The 23,500-nt window shown below is 57.6% G+C and overlaps 1 protein-coding gene across 1 annotated transcript in view; it reads right to left on the reverse strand.

The window, feature by feature from the left end:
* Window positions 1–15,230, reverse strand: part of PLEKHG5 (pleckstrin homology and RhoGEF domain containing G5) — a 60,367-nt gene extending 45,137 nt beyond the window's left edge. The window contains exon 1 of the mRNA XM_044419657.1: window positions 15,120–15,230. Within this exon, the coding sequence (XP_044275592.1) occupies window positions 15,120–15,209 (90 nt within the window). The 5' untranslated portion in view covers window positions 15,210–15,230. The remainder of the gene's footprint in view (window positions 1–15,119) is intronic.
* Window positions 15,231–23,500: the final 8,270 nt, after the last annotated feature.

Raw genomic sequence — 23,500 nt, forward strand, 5'->3', positions numbered from 1 at the left:
ACAAACAGTGTCCGACACATTATAAGACTGCTTATTTCAAAGTTCATTGCTCAACTCTGAATTATATTGCTGTATATGGCTCTGGTCTATTGCTCTCAGCAGGTTTCAGAGTGGCAGACAGAAGAAAGCTACGACAGATAAAAAAATAAGAACAAGACATGAAAATCCCTAAAGCCAAGGCTGGTCAGCAAGGGAAGCTTCCTAGCGCACACCCGCCTTCCTCCTCCTGCCACCGGGGTTTGCAACTGGATGGGGAAATCAGGCTCCGGCTCCGGCTCCGGCTCCTTCTGTGGCAGGGTGCAGGGAGGGCACTGCAGGCGGCCCACAAGGGCTGGAGCCGGAGAGCTGTCTGTCTGTCTGTCTGTCCGTCGGCTGAAGAGCCGAGTCTCCAGCCCAGCACCAGCCACACAGCAGCTCTTGACGCAGGAGCGGCCCCGACAGCCTCCTTGGCATCTGCCCCCCGGCCAGCAGGCTTCATGCCCACACGTGCTGCACCGCCGGTCGCGCTCCCCCCAGATCCTGCCTGCCTTCTCTGTGCTTTGCTTACTCCAGCCGCCGCCCCCCCCCCCGTCCCCTTCTACAAACAAAGGAATCCTGAGGAGAAGGCCCTTCAGTCACTCGCACCAAGAGAGATTTCACAGCACGCGTCTGTGTCCATTAGCAGGCAGCCACTCGCGCGTTTTAGCCCTGCGGGCCTGATCCCAGGCCTTCTTGGTACCCAGCACCGGATGCATTCGGCCCTCTGCCTGCCTACCTGCCTGCCTCCTTCGCAGGCTGTGCTCAAGCAGCTTGTGTATTAGACATCCTTGCCTAAAAAAGCCCCAAAGACTCTTACAGCATGGGCACATTCATCATTACATTGACAAAGTTTCTCTGGTCAGATGGCAAACCATCAAATACCACAATGCCATAGAATTCCAGAGTTAAACCTCCACAGATTTAAGGCCACAGCTAAAAACATCAGAAATGAGTAGGACCTGGTAAGACGGCTAGACCAAGAAGCCCCATCAGCTGCCATCAGGAGCCTGGAGGTGGAGGAGAGTCTCACTCTGGCACCAGAAAGACGACCATGCTGGCCCCAGCAAACGTCCTGAGGGAGACCGTCCAGAGTCAGAGGCAGTCACCAAGGTCACCTCTCCCCAAGCCTCCCTCAGCTACCAGGTGCGGGTTCACACCGAGAGAGGCGCCAGCTGGGTACTGCGATCGTGCATCGGGCAGGGCTTTATCTGTAACCACCAGCACCTTGCATTGGCTTGGAAACAAGCGGGCAGCAGTGCAAGTGGGCCAGGACTGGGGCAGTACAAGGAGGGCCCGCCCCCGTCACCAGCCCAGCTGCCGCGACTCGCATGAGTGCCCGTGCCTGAGCCATCTCCAGAGGCAGGCCCGCTGTGCAGCACAAGGAGGCGATCAACCCGGAGGCAGCTGGAGGGGCGGCTGGAGCTCCTGCAGGCGGGGCCCTCTCCCCAGCCGGAAAGGCAGGCCGCCCGTGCCTCCCTGGTGGTATCCTGAGCCCCGGCAGGAACGCTGTCGGCAGGGGCACAGCTCCTTGCAGGCTCACAGGCCAAGCTGCTGGCCCAACGCACCTGCCCCTCCCCACAAAGGAAGGGCACGTCTGCCAGAGAACGGAGTTCCTTCCAGCAGGCAAGAGGGAGCTCCGTGGTCGTGCACCGGGCTGCACCGTGGCCCTGGAGGTGGCCCCAGCGGCACACCAATCCTCACCCCCAAAAGTACTCAAGCCTGCCCCAAAATGCTGCCGCTGGTGTTCCCTGCCCCACAGTGGGAAAGGAGGAATGGCAAAAGGGGGGCCGTCTTTTGTCCGAGGCCCCAAAGGGATGGGCACGCGGAGCTGCTCTTTCCTGGGTCAGACTGGCAGCCCTCGCAACCCAGTCCCTTCCAGGCCAGCCGGCAGCAGCAGGCTCAGGCGGCCTCCCGTGGTGGAACAGTTGCCGTGGAAGGGGGGGCCCCAACAGCAAGGCGGGGTGGGCTGACAGAGTATGCCCCTCCTAACCGGGACAGGCTGCGCCGGGGCGGGGGCCCGTTGTCCTTCACGGGAACACCGTCCAGGCAGAGATGAAGAGCACTGCGAGTGAAACTGCAGCTGCTCTGGGCAGCGTGGGGCAGGGGGGGGCAAGACAATCCCCAAGGTCCCATCCAGCACTAGGGCAAGGGCAGCCCAGTGTTGCTCTTGGAGCAATTTTCTCTAAAAGAGGCAGCAATGGAACTTCATCTTAAACATGCAGAGAGAGAGAGGGAGAGGGAGAGGGAGAGGGAGAGGGACTGGAGGAATGATGTCCGGAACAGCCAGCTGGAATTCCTGCTCAGCCAGGAAGGCTTCCTGGGTGAAGAAGCACCGCCTGGCTTGGAGGGGGCTTGTGACCATTACAGAGGCAAGCTCTGGAAGCCCCGGCTCCACAGCACATAACAGACAGGCAGATGCATCTCCAACAGGGGGCAGCACAACACAACTATTTGCACTCCTCAGACCCAAAAGATTTGGAAGTATTAGAAATTCATCTGCTTCCAGGGCTGCATTTTGAAGGTGACATTCAAATTTCATGTTACCATTTTGTGTGTAAACTTCTGCCTCTCAGTTTGAAAACTGAGCCCATTGGGCTTCTTTGAGGTTTCACCAGCTCCAGTTTGTATTAAGTCTCATAAGCTGTCCAGAAATCCTAAATGGTACCTGTGCTCTTTATCAAATATTGTTCATTAAGATATGCCCTTGCAGGTCAGATACAAATACAGTTCAATTACTCAGCACCATCATTCAACACAGATTAAATACAGGCATGTATAAACATCCTAATATCTTAGCTACATAACTCAAAGAGTATCCTGCACATATCTGGGCAATCAAACATCAAGAGAATAATTGACACCAAGAATTCCAGGGATTTTTCAAAGCACAGTTGATTCAGCAGCAACTATGGCTAGCAAATCGCCTTTACACCACCCACCTTGCATTCGTAGGCTAAGTGGCAGAGCTGCAGTGAAAGTTTGCACAACGTCAAAATCTGGCAAATTTCCATTGCAAAACCTGAAGTTGAATTCATGGTTCATATTTGGAAATTGACATCTGATGTCAAGAGTGAAATGAAGCTAGTGAAAATCATGGGCAATCACAGTGAGGTCGGAGAACAAAGTGTGCACAGGGACAATTACCTTAATTTACAGTGCCCAAGGCTGTTGATAACACAAATATTCCCACATTGATCTGCTCATGGCCAGTAGTGCAGTTTTGAAAAATTCGACATAAACCTTTCGTCTCTGTCCAAACCTTGTTTTGCTTCTTCCTTTTTGCTGCCTGTCTTAAATTTCCTTCCCACTGCATTCCTGCAGTATCTGAAGGGTACTTCTACAGAAGGCTTATATGGATCTCACCTGGAGAGTGAGGACCTCACCATGGAGAGAGATGTTAAAGTTTGGGGAAGAGGGGAAATGAGAAAACAGAAAATACAGAGTGGGGGACATTTCCATCACCAAAACCACCTTTAGAAAAAATGCAGTTTTCCTGTTTTGCTCGTTTTTGCTGGGGAAGGGTGTTCTCCTGGACATGTCTCTTTTTCCCTGGAATTTAATGCGGGCATTCCATAAGCCCATGTCTTCCACTCGTAATGCTCATTTCCTCCACAGTTCTTGCCATGGAAAATCCATGAAGGAAGGGGAGATGGAATCACTGTGGACGGACCTCCGAGTACCACTGCCGGCTCAGTGAGGACCAGAATTCCACCTGGGGGATGTCATTTTCACATATTTGATGGCACCACAAATCTTGGGATCTGTGGCACAAAACAGCACAAAAATGGCACGAAAACCTTGGCACAAGTTTGGCTGGGATGTGATAGTGCATCATTTTGCATAACTATTTCGCACATTCAGTGTGCCAGTACAGTTGAGGGTTCTGGCACAAAACTAGCACTTTGCAGCACAAAACTAGCATGGTTTCAGAGGAGACACAAGGTCCGGGGGCTTGCAGCCTACAGGAGTGTGCTTAGCAGCCGCCCACCAACGGACAGGCAGAGGCCTGCTGAAGCTCTCCCCACCTGTCTCCAACAAAGCCCCAGCCAGACATCCCAGGAAAGGCACCGCGCTGCCCCACGGATCGCACTGAAGCACATCAGCCAGCACAAGGTGTCCGGGGGTGGCGCTGCTGGCATGACGCCCCCGCACCCCACGGCTCGCGGGGTGTCCCTCATCCACCCCGCCGGCCGAACTCCCCGGCGACCCAGCTCGGCAGCTAAGCAGAAAGCAAGCCGCGGGAGTCCGGGCGCTGCCGAAGCTCGCTCCGCCACCGGAAGTAAACATGTAAATATTTGCAGTCCCACGCACGGCACCGCCTCACGGGTGCGGGGAGGGGGGGACGCAAAGGGGCTGCCAAAGCGGAAGGCAAAGTTCAGCGGGGCGGGGGGCACCCGCAGGTGGCTCTTCGCCCGGGGCTGCGGGCAAGACCGAGCCGCTCTGCCGCGCCCCCACCGCCCGCCAGCCGAGCTCCCACGAGGCGAGAGCGGGGGCGAGCGGACAAAGGTCTCGAGCCGCGCGAGGCGAGGCGAGGCGAGGCGGGCCGCCCCGCGCAGCCCGGCCGGCTCTTCGCCGCAGCGCGGCCGCCACGGCGCTCGGCAGCGCAGCGGTGCCCCCGGCGCAGAGCGCCCCAGGACAGACCCGCGCGCCCGAGGAACGCGGAGCCGGCGCCCGGGCCGGCCCCCAACTCACCCCGTCCCGCCTCAGCAGCCTCTTCGGGCGCCTTCAGCCGCCGGCCGGCTGCTCCGGAGCTGCGCAGAAGCGGGAGCGTCTCCGGGAAGGCACGTCCGTCCCAGGTAGCGCCGCGCCGGCTGACTCAGCGCTCCGGAGAGGCTCCCAAGGAATCTCGGCCGCGGTGACAACACGTTGACGCAGCAGGTGGGGCGCTCCGGGCTTTGCGTGAGTAAGGCCAGGAAACCGCTCCCGCCGGTCGAAGCCAGACAAGCTGCAGGTCGCTGCCGGTGCGGGAGCCGCCGAAGCCGCCAGTCAGCCAGCCGGCCGGCCGGCCAGCCGGCCTGCCCGCACTTGCCCCCGCGCCTCGGCTCCCTCGGCCCGTCCTCTCCCCCGCCGCCCCCCGCCCGCTCGCTCGCTCGCCCGCCCGCGCTCTGCCAGGAAACTCTTCCGGCTGGAACCGAAGCTGCAGGCTCCGGCGCGAGCGAGTCGCACACGCCCCTCCGCGCCAAGGTGAGCGGAGCGGGCGCATCGGGTTGCGGCAGGCACTCCCGCGCGCGCGCTGCCGAGCATCTGCCGCCGCAGCCGGCCCGCGGCAAGCGAGGGCACGCCGGCCCGCTGGGTCAGGCCCGGGTGAGCCCGGCGGGCCCAGCACCCGCCGCGGCCCAGGCGCAGGTGCAGCTGGCCGCCCAGCGAGAAGCCCCTGGCGGAGAGGTCTGAGCCCCCGCACCTCTCAGCAGGGCTGGGAAGGGGCCGGGCCGGGAACTCTGGAGAGCCGCCGCAGCCAGGACGGGTCCACCACACGTGCCCAGGGCCCAGGACCGGCCACCGCCCCACGGAGCGGGGTGCTCCTGGGCGCGCCCTGCTCCCTGAAGGGCTGCAGCTCAGTGGGAGAGCCCCCTTTGGCGGGAGGCCCCGGACTGCAGCTCCAGGGAGGGCGGGAGCAGTCGCGCCTGAGCCCCAAGAAAGCCGCAGCCGCCTCGCTCTGCTTCCAGAACAGACTTTCTGAGAGGCGGCTCCTGCTCCAGAGGCGCTGGAGAAGGTGCGTTCTGCTGCTTCGCGGGGAGGCCAAGGCTCAGGCGTAAAGCTCCTACTCTGCTCAGCCCCCTGGTCAGGCCAGAAGGAACTTGCTGCTGCCAGTCCATGCCGACAGTGTTGGGCCAGCCAGAGCAACATTCTGGCTCTGTTCGATCCGAGGCAGCTGCCCGCACTCCTGCGAGGGGGCTCTCCTCGGCATGAACGGAGTTCTGTGCAGGACTGACATCTGGACTGGAAGAGCTGCTCTCTGGGGCGGGTGAGATCGGCATGCAGGCCCTGCGACTCTGCCAGGGCAGGCAGCTGGCTGGGGAGTGGCTCTTCAGCACGTCACCCGCCAAGCGGCTGCACACCCTTTTCCTGTTGCGGCAAACGTTTAGTCGGATGACCAAAGGGAAATCCCGGGGGGGGGGGGCTTCTCCACACTGCACGCAGGAGTGCTGCCATAGTGCCATTCTCTCAACACGTTCACACACAGACCCCTGCCCAGAAGCACAGCGGAGCTGGAGGGGCCAGAGGGCCCACCCGTCGCTCAGCGCAGGACTCCCAGTCCAGCCACCCCTCTCGGACGGCTCCCCAGCTGCATCTTGGATGCCTCCAGGGCGGGAGAGCCTCCCACCTCCCCGGGCCATGGGCTGCATTGTTCTCTAACAATGCATGTGCTCTGACTCTGCATGTGTTCTAACTCCTCCTGATGTTCAGCCAGAACCTGGCTTCTTGCAGAGATAGAAGAGAGGAAAGGGGGCTTGGGAAAGGGAGAAACGCTGCATTTGCCGAACTCTCCTTTCTGCAGAAGTGCTCAGACACCCTTTCCTCCCACCTCCGGCCCCTCCCATGGGGCAGGAGCTGAGTGGGATCAGAAGCTTGCTCAGCAAGCTGATACCTCAGCCTTCCCTCGGTGCCCTTCAGAGGTGTGGTACTACAAACCCCATCATTCCCCACCAGCGTGAAGGGAGTCAAGGCTGGTATCAGATCCACGGTGCTGTTGCCAAAGGGGCCTGCCTGCTCAACTGCTGTTCACCCACAGCCCACAGAAGCCCCATTTGGAGAGCTGCCGTGCAAAACGCAGGCACGGTTTCCTCTCTCTTCCCACAAAGAGCCCCCGGGCTGTTGCTCTGCCAGGCGGCTTCCTTTTAGTGCCCGGGGAAAGCGGCCCGTGGGGGGCTCAGCATGGGCCCTTCCCGCCAGCAGCACTGCCTCCATGGCGTCCCGACACCGCACCCGAGGGGTGTCCAAGGAGCTCTGGACAGGACAAGGCCACCTGCCCGCTTATGCAGATTTGGATCACTGGGCTCAGGCTGTGTGGCATGATGTGCCCAACGCCCTTTGCTGCTCGCAGGGTGACTGCTGCACTTCAGGTGAGGGAGGCGCAGGGCTGGCTGCACAATCAGGCAAGCCACGGTGGAGCGGGCGGCCTCTTCCTGTCCCTGGCAGCGGCTGCTGCTGCAGGCCGGGCTCCATTAGCCTGGTGAGCCCCCTTGGCACAGCTTGTCATGCTTCCAGGCCCATGGCTGCCTGAGGGCCACGGGTGGCTGAGGGCTGCTTCCCTCTCAAGCAAGCCAACGGGCCTGGACCACTCCGAGCCGTGTGCAGGCAGGTCAGCAGGCGAATGGAGTGGCCAGCTGGAGACGCCGCAGCGCATGCCTTGACCTGCACACTGGGTCTCCAAGCAGCTCGCAGTTCTCTGCCTCCAAGCAGAAGAGTATCCTGGACAGTCTCTGGAACTGGAAGGAAAAGCAAGAACAAACCCAGCCACGCTTGCTGCCCATGCATGCCACAGCGTAATGCACACCTGCGCACTGCGGTGTCTTGGGGAGGGGGTACCTCAGTTTTGAGGGCTCTGGAGATGGGCCAGCGCAGGCAGATGGCAGAAGCAGTTGCCCCCTTGCAAGCCGGAGGGACTGAGTGAGTTCTGGCTGCTGGGCAGACACCGAGCTTTTGGGACCAGCAGTGTCCAAGGGCCCACCGTGAGCCCAGGCGGAAGTGTGGCCGCTCAGTCTCGTAGCACAGACCTCTCAAGCAGCTGAGGAAACGTTCCTGTCACCCAGAGAAAGTGCACTCTGCATCTACTCAGGCGCACCTTTCAAAGAAGAAAGGCCAGTGTCCTTCCTCCTGAGAGATTCCTCCTCCACACACGCAGCAGCGAGCCATTCCTCGTGCAGCGCACGGCATGCGCAAACTATGCTCCCCCACGCCCATCTGGCCAAGCCTTTCTACCTGGCTGTATGTGAGGCAGGCCCACAACAATGTGGTGTGTCAGATGGAAAATCCAAATGACTCCACCTGACACGCACCAGCAACTTGGGGTAAACCATCTTTGGCAGCTCTCTTGCCAAACAAAGACTGCACCCTGGAGGTCAGATCTGTCTCCACCCTTGGAGCAGAGAGGCTGGAAGACAACGGGGGGGGGGGAGATTGGGAAACTACCCCTCTGGTGCAAGCAGATGCTGCAGGTGTCCCAGGTCAGCCTTGCCAAACCAGTGTGAGGCGCCAGCTGCACTCACTCAAGGCCAGGGACAGCCTGGCCACGCCACAACTGGAGTTCTGTGATGCGCCATGGGTGTGGTTGCCCCCATGCCTTGCTGGGAAACCTCTGCTAGTGCCTGATGTGCAATGTGGGACCAGGACACCCAGCTGCCCCTTTCCCCAAACCGGCCTGGCATCTCCCTGGCAGGCATCACTGCCTGCTCCACGGCCAACGGCGTGTCCTCACAGAACAGCACATGAGCAGGTGGCCCTCTGGAGCATGCTTCCATGCGTGAGTGACCAAGAAGCACACACTGGAGAACTCCAGGCACCTTGAGGATGCCACGACTGAAGCAGGATCCCTGACTTGTAACTACACAGCTCTGCTTTGCAAAGTGTTTGCAGTGCATTTATTACCTTATACTGTTTTTACAGTGGCTTCTGTATTGTACTTCATGCATTCTTTTCTGGAAACTGCTTAAACAACTCAAGAGAGTATGCCATATGCAAGTTGTACAAATAAATAGGATTTAAAAAAAAATCCCTGGAAATTTTTTTATGTGGAGGAAGCAGGAGGGAAGGATTTCAATAATAAGTAAATGGATCAAGTCTCTCTAGTCTTCCTCCGGGCCTCGGCATCTCCACCATCCCTGCCACAAGCCTCCTTCAGGCGGAGGCAGGCAGCAGGTGGGGCTGGAGCCACTGGTCCAATTCCCAGGTCCTTAGGATGACCCCGGCACATGTGCTGGGTCAGAAATCGGACCAGTGAAATGAAAAGCTTGGCCCAAGCAAGAAGGATCCATGTGTCAAAGGGCAGTGAGCGCTGTTGGGTTTCCGGACATTCTGTTCAGAGTGGCTCCCACGCTGAAGGACTTGAAGATGCAGCTGGGCAGCCCATGGTCAAGAATGCTTTAACCTGGCATCCTGCACCAAGCAGAGGTGGACCAGCTGGCCTTCTGGGCCCCCTCCAGCTCCATTCGATGCCTCTGTGAAATTCCTGGGCTCAAAATTATCCAGTACTCTGTGTGTGCCCTCTGTGCCAGACCCTCAGTTGCATCTTTGGGTTCTAGTGAAAAAATCAGAGTTTGACCTACCCCCTTGCCTTGAATGAGCTCCCAGGATGGCCGGAACCGTACTACTTGCCTCCCGTCCCCAGGAGCTGCAGCCAACCCCTGAGCACACGGGGGGCTGCCATGGCACTGGTCAGCCTCCCTTGGGTGTTAATGGGAGAGTTTCATCCAAGCCTGCATGAGGAGGGGGAAGAAAGAAAGAGAGGTCCAGGAAGGGGCAGTGAGATGGCACAGACCTGTAATTAGATCCTAGGACTTCTACATCTGCATTCCTAGATATAAAATAGCATATGCAAATCTGCATGGCTGTGCCCTGGAGTCTTTTCTGCACCTGGTGAGGGGCCTGCCCCACCAGGCCCTAGGCAGCAGTCCTTCAGGCCAGCCTGTCGCTGAGGGTTCCTGGAGGAGGGAGCAGTGACTCAGCAGGCAGTAGCCAGGAAGGTCTGCACCTGGCTCGCTCGTGCAAGCCGGGGCACATCTCTTCCCTCCTGCACAGCGAACCTCAGGGATGAGTGTAGGGCGCGGCCGAGTCACTCCAGCTGCGATCCAGGACGAGGTGCGCCCGCCTCCCGTGCTTGCCCACCTTCGCCATGTGCGGGGCAAAGTGTGGGTTTCCTCCACAGGGAGGCACCCAGTGTAGCATCCACATCTCGCAGGGCGCCTTTCTCCAGACCGTGCCCTGCAGGGTTGCTGGATTGCCAGCAAATTCCACACCCTTTGCTGAGTTTCAGAACCTGGGCGAGGAGGCCTGAATACCCTGCGCAGTCTTCCAGCAATTCAGCTCAGACAACACATTCAAGGGTCGGGTTGTTGTTGAACGGTGGGTTCTCCTGCTATCTGAACCCAGACATGCCCACAAGCCATGGCATGTGAACCACAAACAAGCCACAAAGAGAACCCATGGGTATTTGGTGGGTTGTGAACTGTAGTTTGTGCACACAGTTTGTTATCTCAGCCGGGGTCAGACCACACGATGGCACACACTTGGAGGGCGCACGCTTGGACAGCGCCCATGTGTCAGTGGTGGCCTCCAGCTGGGCTGATCCGCATCTCCGCAATGCAGCGCACTTCATGAGCCAGGAAAGGGATGTAGAGCAGCTCTCCCCAAGGGTGGGAGCCAGGAAGGCCTGCCAGCGGGCTCCAGGAGATCAGGGTCCCCACCCCCCTTCTGACTGAGGGATGCTCATAGGGTCCTTCTGAGCAGTCATGGCCACAGAGCCCAGAAATCTGCATCAGCCAGGACTGGACCTCTCAGGTACACTGCCCCCCACCCCCCCGCGAGGGTGCCGCAGCACTGCTTGCTGACACCCCTGCCTGGGCCTCCGCACCCCCGCGGAGAGCACTGCTGCACCAGGAAGGGCTCCTCTGAGGTGTTCACGGTGCTCCCTCCCCTCCACCTTCTGAAGGTGGCACTTTATGATTTGAGAGAGCTGGCCTCCCAGTTGTAGTTCAGAAACAAAGCGCACTTCAGCACTCAGAGGTTTGGGCCATGCTGATCTGATGTGCAAACCCCGCACTTAAGGACAACGCAAGAAGGGGCCTGGGCTGAACGGTTGGCTTTCCTTGAGCACGGTGCTCCAGTCACTGTGAGATATTGAAAAAAAAGTCACACCAGGAACCTCCTGTGCCATTCGGGAATTCTACTGGAAACACATTCAAGAGCAGGGCTGAAAAGCATCTTCAGAGGGTTCACACACAAACACATACACCCGTGTGCCCTCTTCCAGCACAGAAATCTACGGTGATTCCCTCCTGCCACCCCACAACAAAGCGGCAGCAACACTTTGTGCACCAGCCTCTTCCAACCTGCTGGATGTGCTACAAATGTGCTGGATGTGAACTCCTATCAGCCCCAGCTAGCATGGCCAGCAGTGCCGAGGCCTGAGGTCCACCACACCTGGAAAGTGTCCGGCTGGGGAAAGGCCATTCTTCCATACCATGCGTAAGACCCGGGAAAAGCTCGCCGAGAGCCCACAGGGCTTCCCAAGACCTTTTGCTGCTCAAAGCCACCCCGCCACAGTCAGAGCTTGCTGCAAAAGCACCCGGATGACTGTCCCTGCCCCCCCCTCCGTGCTACCCACCCCAGCAGGGCCCTGGCAAGGGCATCGCTTCACGCGCAGAGTATGAAGTCTGCTGCCGGCCCTCTGGGCTGCCCTTGCAAAGCCCCACTAAGTGCCTCCCCATCGCAAGGTGGCTGGACCTGGAGTGCGGGGACTTTGCTGGGGCTGGGGGTCACCCTCCCCCATGCACCTTGACTGCACACGCTGCCCAATTGTGCATGCGGGTCCCCGGGGAGGTAGTTTACCACTCAAACGCGACAATACAATCACAACCAAAACTATAAATACATCAATTCAAATGCTGAAGAATATTCCAACATTAAAAATCCTAACAACCCAGCAGTCAATGCAGTCCTGGGACAATGGAATAATGAGTCACTGCCCCTTGGAAGAGGAAGTTCTTATCCTGCCCTCTAATGAATATGGATGACCCTGGACAGACCTGGCTGGCAAGGGCATTTCTCGGACAGGGGCCACTACAGAGAAGTCCACTTCCCTGGAAGTTGCCTGTTGCCCTGTGGCGGGGGGAGGGGGGGCAGCGGCACCCAGAGAAGAGCCTTCCAATTTTGCCTTTGCAACCAGGCAGGAATGTGTGGGAGAAAGTGCTTCTCTGAGTAATTAAAAGCTAATTAAGCACTTAGGGTTGATAAACCGATTTAAACTGAATAATTATCCAGTTTACCCTGGTATGCGACAGTGGGGGAGGAGCCCCCCCAAACCGCCACTGGAGGCTTCTGCAAGTGCACAGAATGACAAACTTGCTCTAAGTCTTATGGCTTGATGAACCAAGGACACGCCTGTCTCCAGGCCAGGGGCGCTTCATCTGATTATGCCCAGCTAAACCTTGAATAATGTTGATTTCCATCGATTTCTTTAACGACTGATTTAAACAAGGTCATGCTGAACCTGCAGCCACCAGTCATTGGCCAGGCGAGAGGAAGGGAGAGAATGGGACCCAGGAGAGACCCGCAGCAAGAAGGCCAAGCAAACGCTGCTGCGGTGGGGCCGTCCGCTCCGCTGGATGCGGCCACGGTGCAACGGGGATCGGGTGCTGCCCCTTTGCTGGGCCACTGACAGTCGCCCTCTGGGGATCACCACAAATAGAACACTGTGTGTCCTTCCCCGGGCTGCCCACTGCCAGCATTTCCACTGGGCAGGAGTCTGGCCCTGGCGGGTGGCTGGGGCAGGGAGGGCCAGAGGAGCAGACCTCAAGGCAGCCAGCCTCTGAAGCACCGGGCAGGCTGCTGGTCGGCACAGCCCCCCGGCACTCCGCTCAGCTCGGTACCAGCCGGCCAGCTGGCCTCTGCGCCACCCGTTGCTGGTCTGTGTGGCGGAGGCAGGCAGAGTCAAGGGGCCACTGCAGAGGGGCCGGGTCAGGGAAAGAGGATGGCCCCACACAGGCAGGCCCGGTGCTGCACAGACCCCAATGGCAGGGGGCAGAGGGAGGAATAGGGGCTGCCATGGCCTCTTCCCAGCAAGCACAGGGGCACTTCTTGCTGGGGACTCACCAAAGCCCCTTTCCGTGTTGCATTTTCCAGGCTTGCTTGCAGGAGCTGGTCCGGCTGTTGAACAGAACAATGCCATTCAAACCCATCTTCCAGATGCCTTTGCTACAATTTCCATCAGCCCCAGCCAGCATGGCATTTGGCCATAATGGTACTGGGCAGCCCTGCCCCACCGGCATCTCCCTGCTGCAGACCCTGGAACCCTTTTGATAGAGTGCCCTGCTTGGCGGCAAAGTTGTCATGATTTCCTGTCCGGGGGGCTCAAAACAGAAGAGAGAGGCCAACCCGTTCTTGTGAATAATAATGCCAGGACTCACGAGGCAAGAAGAAAACAACAATGTGCCTTGCTCTCTTTGCTCAGCCCAAGCCTGAAGGGGAGCAGGCCTGGAACCTGGTCCCCGCACTGGGACATCTTGTCCAGCCCCTCCTGAGGTCTAGAACGGGGCCAGAGTCCTCTTGGCATGACACTGCTCAGGCTGGGCCCCAGTGCCAAAGCAGCCGCAAGCGGGGCGAGCTCCAGTGCACCCCTGCAGCCAGCCCGCCCCGTGACTTGAGCAAGCGTGGCATTCACACCTGGTGTGCTCCGAAGCCAGGCCTGACCCTTGTGCTGCTGTGGCGCTAACGTCAGGAATGCAGAAACAGGTTTAACGGTGTGGGGGGTGGCGGGGAGGAGCAATGAGCCACACTGGCTGTGCGCCCCACGGCAAAGCCCGGAGCAAGAACCCCTTGAGCCCATTAAGTCCAGGTCCAAAATGTTGCAGACCTGCCTTTGGGGGCCCCTTTTCTGCACAATCAAGCACCGCGTGTGTCAGTTTTGGGGCACGGAACACCACGACCCCCTTGCAAGCTTTGCCTGACTCCTTCTGCAGGGGGCGCTGCATTCATCTGTAGCACCAAACACAGGAGGAGTCTGGGCAGGCACCCTAACCCCTACCCCAAGCCTGCCATCACTCGGCGTCCCCAAAGCGGTGCTGCCCGCTGAGAGTCGCACTGGTCCAGTTGCCGCCCCTGGAATGCAATGACTCGGGTGACACACGCCAGCATTGCCCCAGGGAGCCTGGCCTGCCAAGCAGTCGGGAGAAAGCAGGAAGTCGCCCTGCAGAGGCTGAGGTCGGCTCCCCCGAACCCGGCTACAAGCCGCCCCTGCAGAGGAAACCCTGCTTCCAGGCACCAGGGTGCTGCTGGGCACGCAAGAGAGTTGGGTCCTGGGCTCCCAGGGTGCAAATCTGCATAAATATCACATTTATATTCATGTACCCACATTTGGAAATAGCCATGATGGTTTGTTGACATTCAAAGTGGCCCATTCAATCCTCATCCAGACCGCCTCAGACAAAGCAAATTCTTCCGCTAAACTGCACTGGGATTCACAATCTCCCAAACCAAACGAAAAGGTTCTGTTTCTAGCGTAATAGTCATTCGGGAGAAGATTTTGGGGAGAGGACCTGTCCCAGCATGTGGGGGGGAAGGAGGGTTAATGCTCTCCTCCCCAGCTGGAATTTTAGCAACCAAGACAGAGTGGGGAAACCGCTCGTGGGCACTTGGGGCTGTGTGGAATAGCTACAGGGCCCTGGGAGGAAGACCTGGGGCCAGGCCTAGCAATATCAAGGCTGGAGAGCACATGAGTTGCGCAACAGTTGGTTTAAAGGGCCATGGCAGGAAAACAGGAACGGCCCCGCAGGATCTGGCCACCCAGAGCTGAGCCATTTGCTCTCAATATTTCAGCCAGGCCTGAAGCAGCTCATTCAGGACACAACGCTGGACCGTACGCATGTCCAGAGATGGCTGTCCCACCCCTGGGGCACCCTTGCTGGTCTCCACTGCCAGTCAGACCAAGCACGTTCAGAGCCTCTCTCTGCCTCCCACCCCGCCAGGATGGTGGCCAAATGCAGACGGTCCCAGGGAGAGAGAAGCACTCGCTTCACACAAGAGATGCTCCCTCTCCGCACTTATGGACACATTCCATCCTTTCCTTCTGTACTTATTCGGCATAAAAGCCTTCCGTTAGCATCGTGCTCTGCGCTCATCATCCCCGGTCCTGAGAACACCCCTCTTGTCTGTCCAGGGCACATTCAGGGCCCTCCTGCTGAGTCGGAAAGAAACGCTTCCATTCTCCAGACCCGGGCGGATGAGAGAAACGAAAACGCCTCGCCTCCGCACCAGAGCTGGGCATTCGCGCGGAGCCTCGGCGGCCTGCGCGCCGCCCCGGTCAGCCTCCGCCCGCCCTCCCGCGGCGACCTCCTCCGCAGAGCAGCCGAGCGCTCCGCCAAGGCCCTTCCCCTGTAGACACTCACCGGTTCCGCCTGGCTCCCGGGGGCGGGCAGCCCCCTGGGGACCCCGCGGCCCTCGCCAGGCGCGCTGAAAACGCGCGGGCGCTGCCGCATGGCCGCGTCCGAAGAAGCTCCACGGGGAGGCCCCCGCTTCAGCGGCGCCCGCCCCCCCCCCCTCATCCGGCCGCCGCTTCTGGGCCCCGCCGAGCCCGCGCGGGCGGCTCTCCCCTCCCGCGGCCGCGGGCGCTCCGCGGAGACAAAGCCATGGCCGAGCCGGCCGCGGGGAGCGGAGCGGGAGGGAGCTACCACTCGCCTCCCGAGGAGAGGAAGGCCGCTGGAGCGTACCATTCTCTCGCTGCACCGCGGCGGCGGGCGAGGAGGCACGTGCGCCTCCCGCGTCGCAGGAGGGGGGCGCGCCGCGGGCAGCCGGCAAAGGCAGCGGCCGCTGGCAGGGTCCGGGGGCGCCCGGGCGCGCTTCCTCCGGCAGCCGACGGCGCCGAGTGCCGCCCCCGAGCCAGCGCTTCTCTGCTTGCGACGCGGAGCACCGCCGGCCGCCTTGCCCGCGCTGTTGGCAGTGACGGGAAGGGAGCAGCGCAGCCCCACCGCCTCCTGCGATAGTCATACCTAACACTGGCTCGCTGGGTGGTTCCCAAAACTCAAACACTAAAATGCAAGCTGATAAAGCATAGCGAAAAGTCTTTAGCAATACACATTTAAATGATTTAAAAGAGCGAAACCCAAAGGAGTAGCAGCAGCACGTCAGGCCCAATGAAGCAAACTGGCACCGATCGCAGTCGACGGAGGGTGCAAATGAGTGAGGCGGGCAGGCAGGCAGGCAAGCAGCAAGAGAGATTCCAAAGTCCATCTTTCATCTCCAATTGCCAGGCCTCCAAAAACTTTGCATTACCACAGGGAAGAGCAGTGCTTGCTGGGAAACCCACTTCCTCCCATTGCTTGTGAGGACTACAGCCAAGCTCAGAGGCAACAGGGAATCCTGAGTGCTGGTCACTAAAAAGGGCCACCCCGCACCCCGCCAGCCCTGGCTCACTGCACCATCTCTGCTTTCGCCACTCCTGAGCCAAGCAAAGGGGTTGCTGCCCCCTACAGAAGGGCACACCAGACAGTAAAACTGGATAGATCGAGAGACCCAAAATACATAGAACAGGATATGCAATCATTAAACAGCTAGTTAAATACTCTGCCTACACAACGTGGAGTCTGCAAGCAGCTCCACATGGCCCCAGAGGGCGCCAGGGCCAGGAGCTGGGCTGCCTCAGGAACAGCCCGTCCAGGGAGCTGCCTCCTGGGTCACAGTTGGCAAGCCAGGGCTCCTCTGGAGGACAGGCAAGGCGTGGCTTCCCCCAGAACCTCCCAGCCCTGGATGGTTATCCATTCAGTGCTCCGTTAGCAGTTTCCGCTCACGCAAGCCTTTTTCCATCCCGTGAGTGCTTCCTCTGTCTCCAGCTTGGCACCTCCTCCCCTCATATTTCCGCTGCTTTGACATGGAGCAGGCATGCAGTGGCCTGCAAAGCTGGCATCCTGCAAAATGCTGTGGAGAAGATGCCGAGCCGACTGGCCTGCCTGCAGAGCCAAAAGCACCCGAGTGAACACGGGAGGGCAGGCCAGCCCCTAGAATCCCACCAGACTAACTTACTCTCATTTTTTGACTGGGTAACCTTCCAAACCTTCCACATAATCCACCTCGACTAGCAAAGCTTTCAGCATAATGCCCCATGACAGTCTGATAAGCAAATGAGCAAAAAGTGAACTAGATAGAAAAACTATTAGGTGGATCCAAAATTGGCTGCTGAATAAATTGGACAAACAATGCTCATCAAGGGCACTTTCTCAAACTGGATGGAGGTAACTAATGGGATGCCTCAGGGTTCAGTCCTGGGCCCAGTGCTCTTCGACATCTTGATTAATGATTTGGATGAGGAAGTATAAGGAAAGATCATCACATTTGCAGATGATATAAAACTGGGTGCAATAGCAAATACCCTGGAAGAGAGAATGAAGATCTAGGGTTATCTTGATAAATTTGAATGCTGAACCCAACAGAATGAGATTCCACAGGGACAAGGGACAAGTCCTCCATGCAGGAAAAAGAAACCAAAGACATCGATACAAGATGGGGAATATGTGGACTGAAAAAGAAAAAGACCTTGGAGTTATTGTGGACAACAAGCTAAATATGAGCCAACAACACGATGCATCTGCAAAAAGGGCCAATGCTATTTTGGGATGTATTAATAGAAGCATCACTTCTAAATCACGAGAATACTCCTCACTATTCAGACCTCACCTGGAATACTGTGTCCAGTTCTCGGCACCAAGATTTAAGAAAGATGCAGGAAAATTAGAAAGGGTGCAGAGAAGGACAACAAAAATGATCCAGGGTTTGGAAACACTGCCCTGTGAGGAGAGACTGAGGGAACTGGGCATGTTCTGCCTTTGGAAGAGAAGACTGAGTGGGGACATGATATCCCTCTATAAATCCCTCAAAGGCTGTCACAAAGAGGAAGGTCAAGATCTCTTCCTGCTGATGCCAGAGTGCGGGACACGGAATAATCAAGTCAAGCTGTGACAACCCAGATTCAGGCTGGACATCAGGAAAAGCTTCCTCTCTGTCAGAGGAAGTGGCACTAGCTGCCTGGAGAGGTGGGGGTCACAGTAGAGGCATTCAAGGCGAAACTGGAGAGCCATCAGTGTGGGATGGTGTGACTTGGTGTCCTGCAGCAGCAGGAGATTGGACCCGATGGTCTTCTTGGCCCCTTCCAACTCCACTCTTCTATGATTCTGTGAAGCAAAGGGAACGGGGCACTTGAGACCTTGAGGCCCCACCCATTCTGCATCTTGTGATCTCTGAGAAAAAAATTAATTCTGTAAGATGAGGATCCACTAAGCTCATCTGGACGGAAGAGGCTGCCCACTGCATGAGCTGCAATTTAGGCGTTGCCTCCTTCTACTGACCCTCTGCTGGGTTGGCCCATTAGTGGCACCTCAGCATCAACTGTGACTGATCTGAGCCATCATGCCTTCCCCAGGGCATGTGGGCTGGAACCTCTTTGTTCCCCCACCATAGTACAGTTTCCAGGACACCTGCACCAAGCGTCTTTGTTCCAGCACCTGGAAAGCTGCTCCTTGCCACCATCCTGGCTCAGCCCCCCCCCCCCCCGCCCCATAGGCACAGGCAGGGCTGCTCCCTCCGAGCTGCCCGTGACTGACAGGACGCCTCCACTGGGAAGGAACATTCAGAGTTGGTTAAATCGGCTCCATTTGTGCTTTGTGGATTGTTGGACATCTTTTGTTTGGCCATGAGCTCATTGATGGGATTGCTTTATTTTTTTAAGGATGTAGGAAAATGTCATTCCTGTATGCTACTGTCTTCTTGCAAATGCAGAAAAGGGAGAGGCAAGAGTATACAAATAAAAGGGCATTCTGAAAAAGAGGGGAAACAGGGCAAGGGAATGAGGCAGGAGGGTCAGGGCTGAGTTCCAGACCCACAAAATGGACAAGCAGACATGGGCACATTTTCCCAAATCCCTCTAAAAAGCAAGCTTGCATGATTCAGAAAAAGCCAGTTCACAGCAGAATCTGTGGAGGGGCTCATGGAAGTGCAAATCCACCTGGATGCATCATGCGTTTCTCCAACTCCCCTGCTACCAGGGTGTGCTGGGGAGCCCCACCTGGCATTCCCAGGCATGTTCTGAACCCGCTGGGCAGAGGAAACAATAAGGGAAGAAACCACCTTCTTTTCAGGAGCAGCACAGCTGGAGCCAGGGTAGGGGGGACAGATGGGCAGCGTGAGCTCACCCCTGTCCTTCCTCACCAACCCGGCTGCAACCTCCCCTGCGCCTACCCGGTTCTGAGCAAAGCAGGCAACCTGCCCCACCCCCAAAGACACGGCACACGCTGCGCCTGGAAGACTGTTGCACCCTTCTCCCTCTTTGGGGGATGTCTTTTGGAAAATGTTATTCGCATGAATGGTGGACCCCATCATTTTGGGGGGCTCAGTCCTCCCAGGGGGGCAAGACTACATGACACATTAGTGGAAGCACACTGAAGCCTGGGCCAGAGCGGTCTCAGCACTGTCATGGCAGGCCAGCCTTCCTCAAGCTGGTGCTCTGCAGATGGCCAATGCTTCCTTGAGTGCCCCCAGTGACAGGGCCCCACCACCTCCCGGGGAAGCCCATTCCATATCCTAGGGGTCCAACCATCAGGAAGTCCTTCCTGGCATCCAGCCTGAAGCCTGACTCCTTGAGCTCTGTCTCTCTGGAATGCATGCTTCCCTCCACCACAGGGCAAAACTGGTAACTGTGACTGAGTATGACTCCTATCATCCCCAGTCAGCTTTGATGGAGAACACGTCTGCAGGGCACCAGCTTAGGAATGGCTGGAATCATCCTTATGCTGTTTTAACATACTACTGAGGGAACGTGCAGGTTGGTTGGAGAAGTTACATTTCTGTGGTGGAAAGGACACACCTTCTCTCTTGTGCACGGGGCTCATTCCAAGGGCAAGCAGCGTGCACACACAAGAATATTCCAAACAGCTGGTAATACACCACAGAGCAATCCATAGTCTTCTGCCACACCCTGAATGAAGAAGACAAGCCAACTTGCACACTGATTTACTTTTGGCAGCCACTGCAGAGAAGGAATAAAATCTGTGCTGTTCATCTCTGATGTGCAACCAGGAAGGGTGGGAGGAGAAGCCCGGGTATGAGGGCAGGCCCCACTGGATGGACAGGAGGAGGTGTCATGCCCGGCGCTGCCCTTGGGTGCCGTGCCAGGCAGGGTTGAGCTAACACTGCCACCTGCCGGCGCATTCCAGAAATGCTGAGAGCTCCTTTGCGCCCTCTGTTGCGCAGCCAGTACTGAGCAGGACACGGGATCGGATTGGGGGAGCCGCTCCGGCTTCTGGTCCTCAGAAGGGTGGCGGCCACATGAGTCTGCTGCATGTGCTGCAGCAGAAGCAGCTGTTTCCTGTGATGCCGAGCCCCGTTCACTACAGGGGCCGGATTCAGTGTGGCTGAAGCGCTCAAGGGCCGCATTCTAGGCATGGGAGCCAAAGCCCAAAAATGCCCACCTGCTTAGGCCTGAAGCTTTTATTGCCAGCTCCTATGTCTTAGCCAGGGTATTTCCACATACTGCAAAAGCCAGGGAATGGCAAACGGACAGTGACTGCAGGGACCAAGGGATATCCAGGTCCTGAAACATGCGCATCACTGTTCTCCTTCTTTTGATCTCCAGTTGTGCAATCCCTTTCTTCGGCCAGCCCAACTTCCACAGAAATGTGCATGCTTTCAAGTGCTCCAGAACTGCTCAACTGGTACGCAATGTAGAATTATTTTCTATTTTATTACTGCATTGCATGCATGTCTCACCTTATTCCTCTGTGCAGAATCCAAGGTGGCTTACATAGTTCTCCTCCAAGCCACTTCGTCCTCACAAGACAACCCCAGGAGGTAGGCTGGACTGCGAGTGAGTGGCTGGCCCCATCGCTTTGCAGCCGAGGGGGGACTGGAGCCCAGACCTCCTGGGTCCCCAGCCCAGCCTCTTGCCACCACACCACACCAGCTTTCTAATCTCTGGAACAGTCAAGAGCAGCCACTCCTAATAAAAACTGCTGCATCTGGATACATGACTAGCATGGCTACCTATACCTGGAAGGATCAACTGTTGAAACGATCCGCTCTGAGTGAGAGGAGCCTCCTGCATATTTTTTTTTCCAGGCCTCCTGATCCATGCCAGATCCCTTTGCAGGAGGGGCAGCAGGGGCACATTTACGCAGAGGAGGATGTTCACTTCCCCGCCCAGGCCACCTCCTGTCCTGCTGAGCATGGCTGCATGACTGCAGAGGAAGCTGGGATGGGAAATAGCATTCGGTTCCCTCCAGGGCGGCAGCAGCTCTTTTGCAGGGAGGGCCTGAGCTGGATTAGGCAGACGTAAGAGCATGGAGATCCCTGCTGGATCAGTCCCAGGCTCCATCTGGTCCAGCAGCCCATTCACACAGAGGCCAACCCACTGCCCCAGATGGAAAGCCATAAGTGGGGCAGGCCTGCCACTGCCCCCTCCCAGCAGCTGGTGTCCCCAGGCATCCTGCCTCCGATGGGGAGGCGGGGGACATCTAGCCATCAGGACTGGGAGCCACTGGGAGCTTTCTCCTCTGCATGAATTCGCCGGTCCCATTTTAAAATGCTCCAAATTGCTGGCCATCAGAGCATCCCATGGAAGTGAATTGCACAGCTGAACAAACTGCTGTGTGAAGAAGCCCTTCTTTTCAGCTGTCCTGAACCTCCCTCCAATCAGCTTCGTGGATTCTAGACTGTGAAGGAGGGATGACATTGCTGCTTTCAAACCAGAACAAGCCTGTCAGAAGATCAACTGTAATGTGAAATCTGACCCTAATTTAGAAGAAGAAACTTTTCCACCCAGAGAAATTTGAAGGTGGCCTGCTGTTGCTCACCTGTGCATCCATCCTGCTGTCACCTGTGGCCAATCAGGTTTATCCAGTTTTTGTATCACAGATGCAAATTCACCTGTAACCAATCAGCTAAGTGTTTCTACATGTATCTTAGGTGCCGAGGCACTTGTCATTGCTGAAGCAGACTGCGACCCCCAGAGGGGTTTCCTGCCTACCACAAACTGGGCAACCCCATTCAGCTAGAAGAAGAGAAGCCTACATGTGCGGAGAGTGAGAAGGCTCCCCAGAGCATGTTGGCCCTGTGCCCACTCCCAGCTTTACGGGAGGCATTCCTGTCTGTCTGTGCACGACTCGGCAGTAGGACCTGCAGCCCTGGTGGAGTTCCTAATAGCTCAGATCCGGAGAGCTGCACTGAGGGAAGCAGACACGTTCTCATCGCCACGTTCCACGTGCCACGTGCCTTGTTTCTGCACGCCGAAGCACTTTCCAAGCAGGGGCTCAAGCCCATCATGGCCCTCCAGCCCTCTGCATTGCCCAAGTGGCTGCACCCCTTCCTACTGACACCTCCCTTCTTTCCAACCACGGGCCGTGCCTGTGCCAGGCCCTCGGCTGAGAGGCAGGCCGTCAGAAAGGAACATGAAGCCCCAATGTGCCAGCACTGCTTCCAGGTAGGTGCGAATAGAAGCCCCCAGAGTCTTCAGCAGTACTAACAACACCCTGCCTTTGGAGCACCTCCTGCCAAGCTGGCATCCAGATTTCAAAAGCATAAACCCTTCACAGATGGTCAGTAGCAATCAATACAATTTCAAACCTAACAAAAAATGCAACACAGCAAAGGTAAGGCGCCTTCTTTATCATCACGTCAACAGCTCAGTTGGATGGAGACGTATCTTGAAGTAAAAATGTTTCCGAGGTGGAGCTCAGCACAGAGGGGGCGGGTGGCTGGATCTCCCAGGGAGGTGGCTGCCTGGTCCCACATGAACCTGCGCATCATATGTCGAACCAAGCAGAATGTGCATGAGGCTCAGAGGCGGACGGGAAGACGGTCCACCCTCAGCCAAAATCCACTTGGCCAGATGCCCAGGAGATGGTTGGAGCAGCGTCTGTGACCTCCAGCAGGTCCCTTTCCACCCTGTCACCTCCCATTTGTGCACAGGCTTCCAGAGAGAGGCCACAGAGTGAAGCAGGGGCCGGCTGTTCCTTCACGTCCTGGCTAGCAGACACGCTCCAGTTGCTTACATAACTGCTCCAAGGAAACACGCACCCTCGCCTCTTCCGCTGGGGTGACAGGCCCAGGGAGCTTATGAGCTTTGCTTAGCAGCCTGGAGGGCTGGTGGATACCAGCTTCCAAGGACAGAGGTGCCACACTGCCTGATTTGAGGGAAGAAAGGGGGGGGGGGGGGGGGCAAAAGGACACGACTTCAGGCGTGGAGGAAGAGCAGTGATAGGCATAAGCTTGGCGGCGGCCTGGCAAGGCTTCCTCTCAGGAACCGTGGCTGTAGGGGATGCGCTCACACGTACTCATCATGTGCACTCATAAGCCGGTATTTCACCAAGGCGGTTTGTTCTGGCTCCTCAAAAGCCAGCCAGATTTGTAAAAGACTACCTCTGGAGCATCTCACACGACAGAGCACTAACAGTCACCTCTGGCTACTCCGAAGCGATGTGTTATCTCCTGCCTGCGAAACAAGGGGCACTGAGGGCCTGGTACCTCAAAGGTCTTTCTGTGGTGATGGGAAAGCATGCGGGCCGGCGACGTGTGGTGTCCGGGTGGGGAAGAGGCCCCTCCACACACAGTTATGGGGCAGTTCAACACGTGCTCCAGTCACACAGAACGGCAGCAAGGAGACCCGCGAGATCAGCTTCCAGAGCCACCTAGTTCAGTGCCCTGTGCCCAGAGCAGACGGTCCGGAAGTCCACGCCTGGGGCAGAAGGAAGGAGCCTGCTGCTCTCGGCCTGCAGCAGCTGTCCTCAGA

The sequence above is a fragment of the Varanus komodoensis genome, unplaced genomic scaffold (assembly GCF_004798865.1).
Source record: "Varanus komodoensis strain SLA01 unplaced genomic scaffold, ASM479886v1 scaffold106, whole genome shotgun sequence".
Classification (NCBI taxonomy): Eukaryota; Metazoa; Chordata; class Lepidosauria; order Squamata; family Varanidae; genus Varanus; species Varanus komodoensis.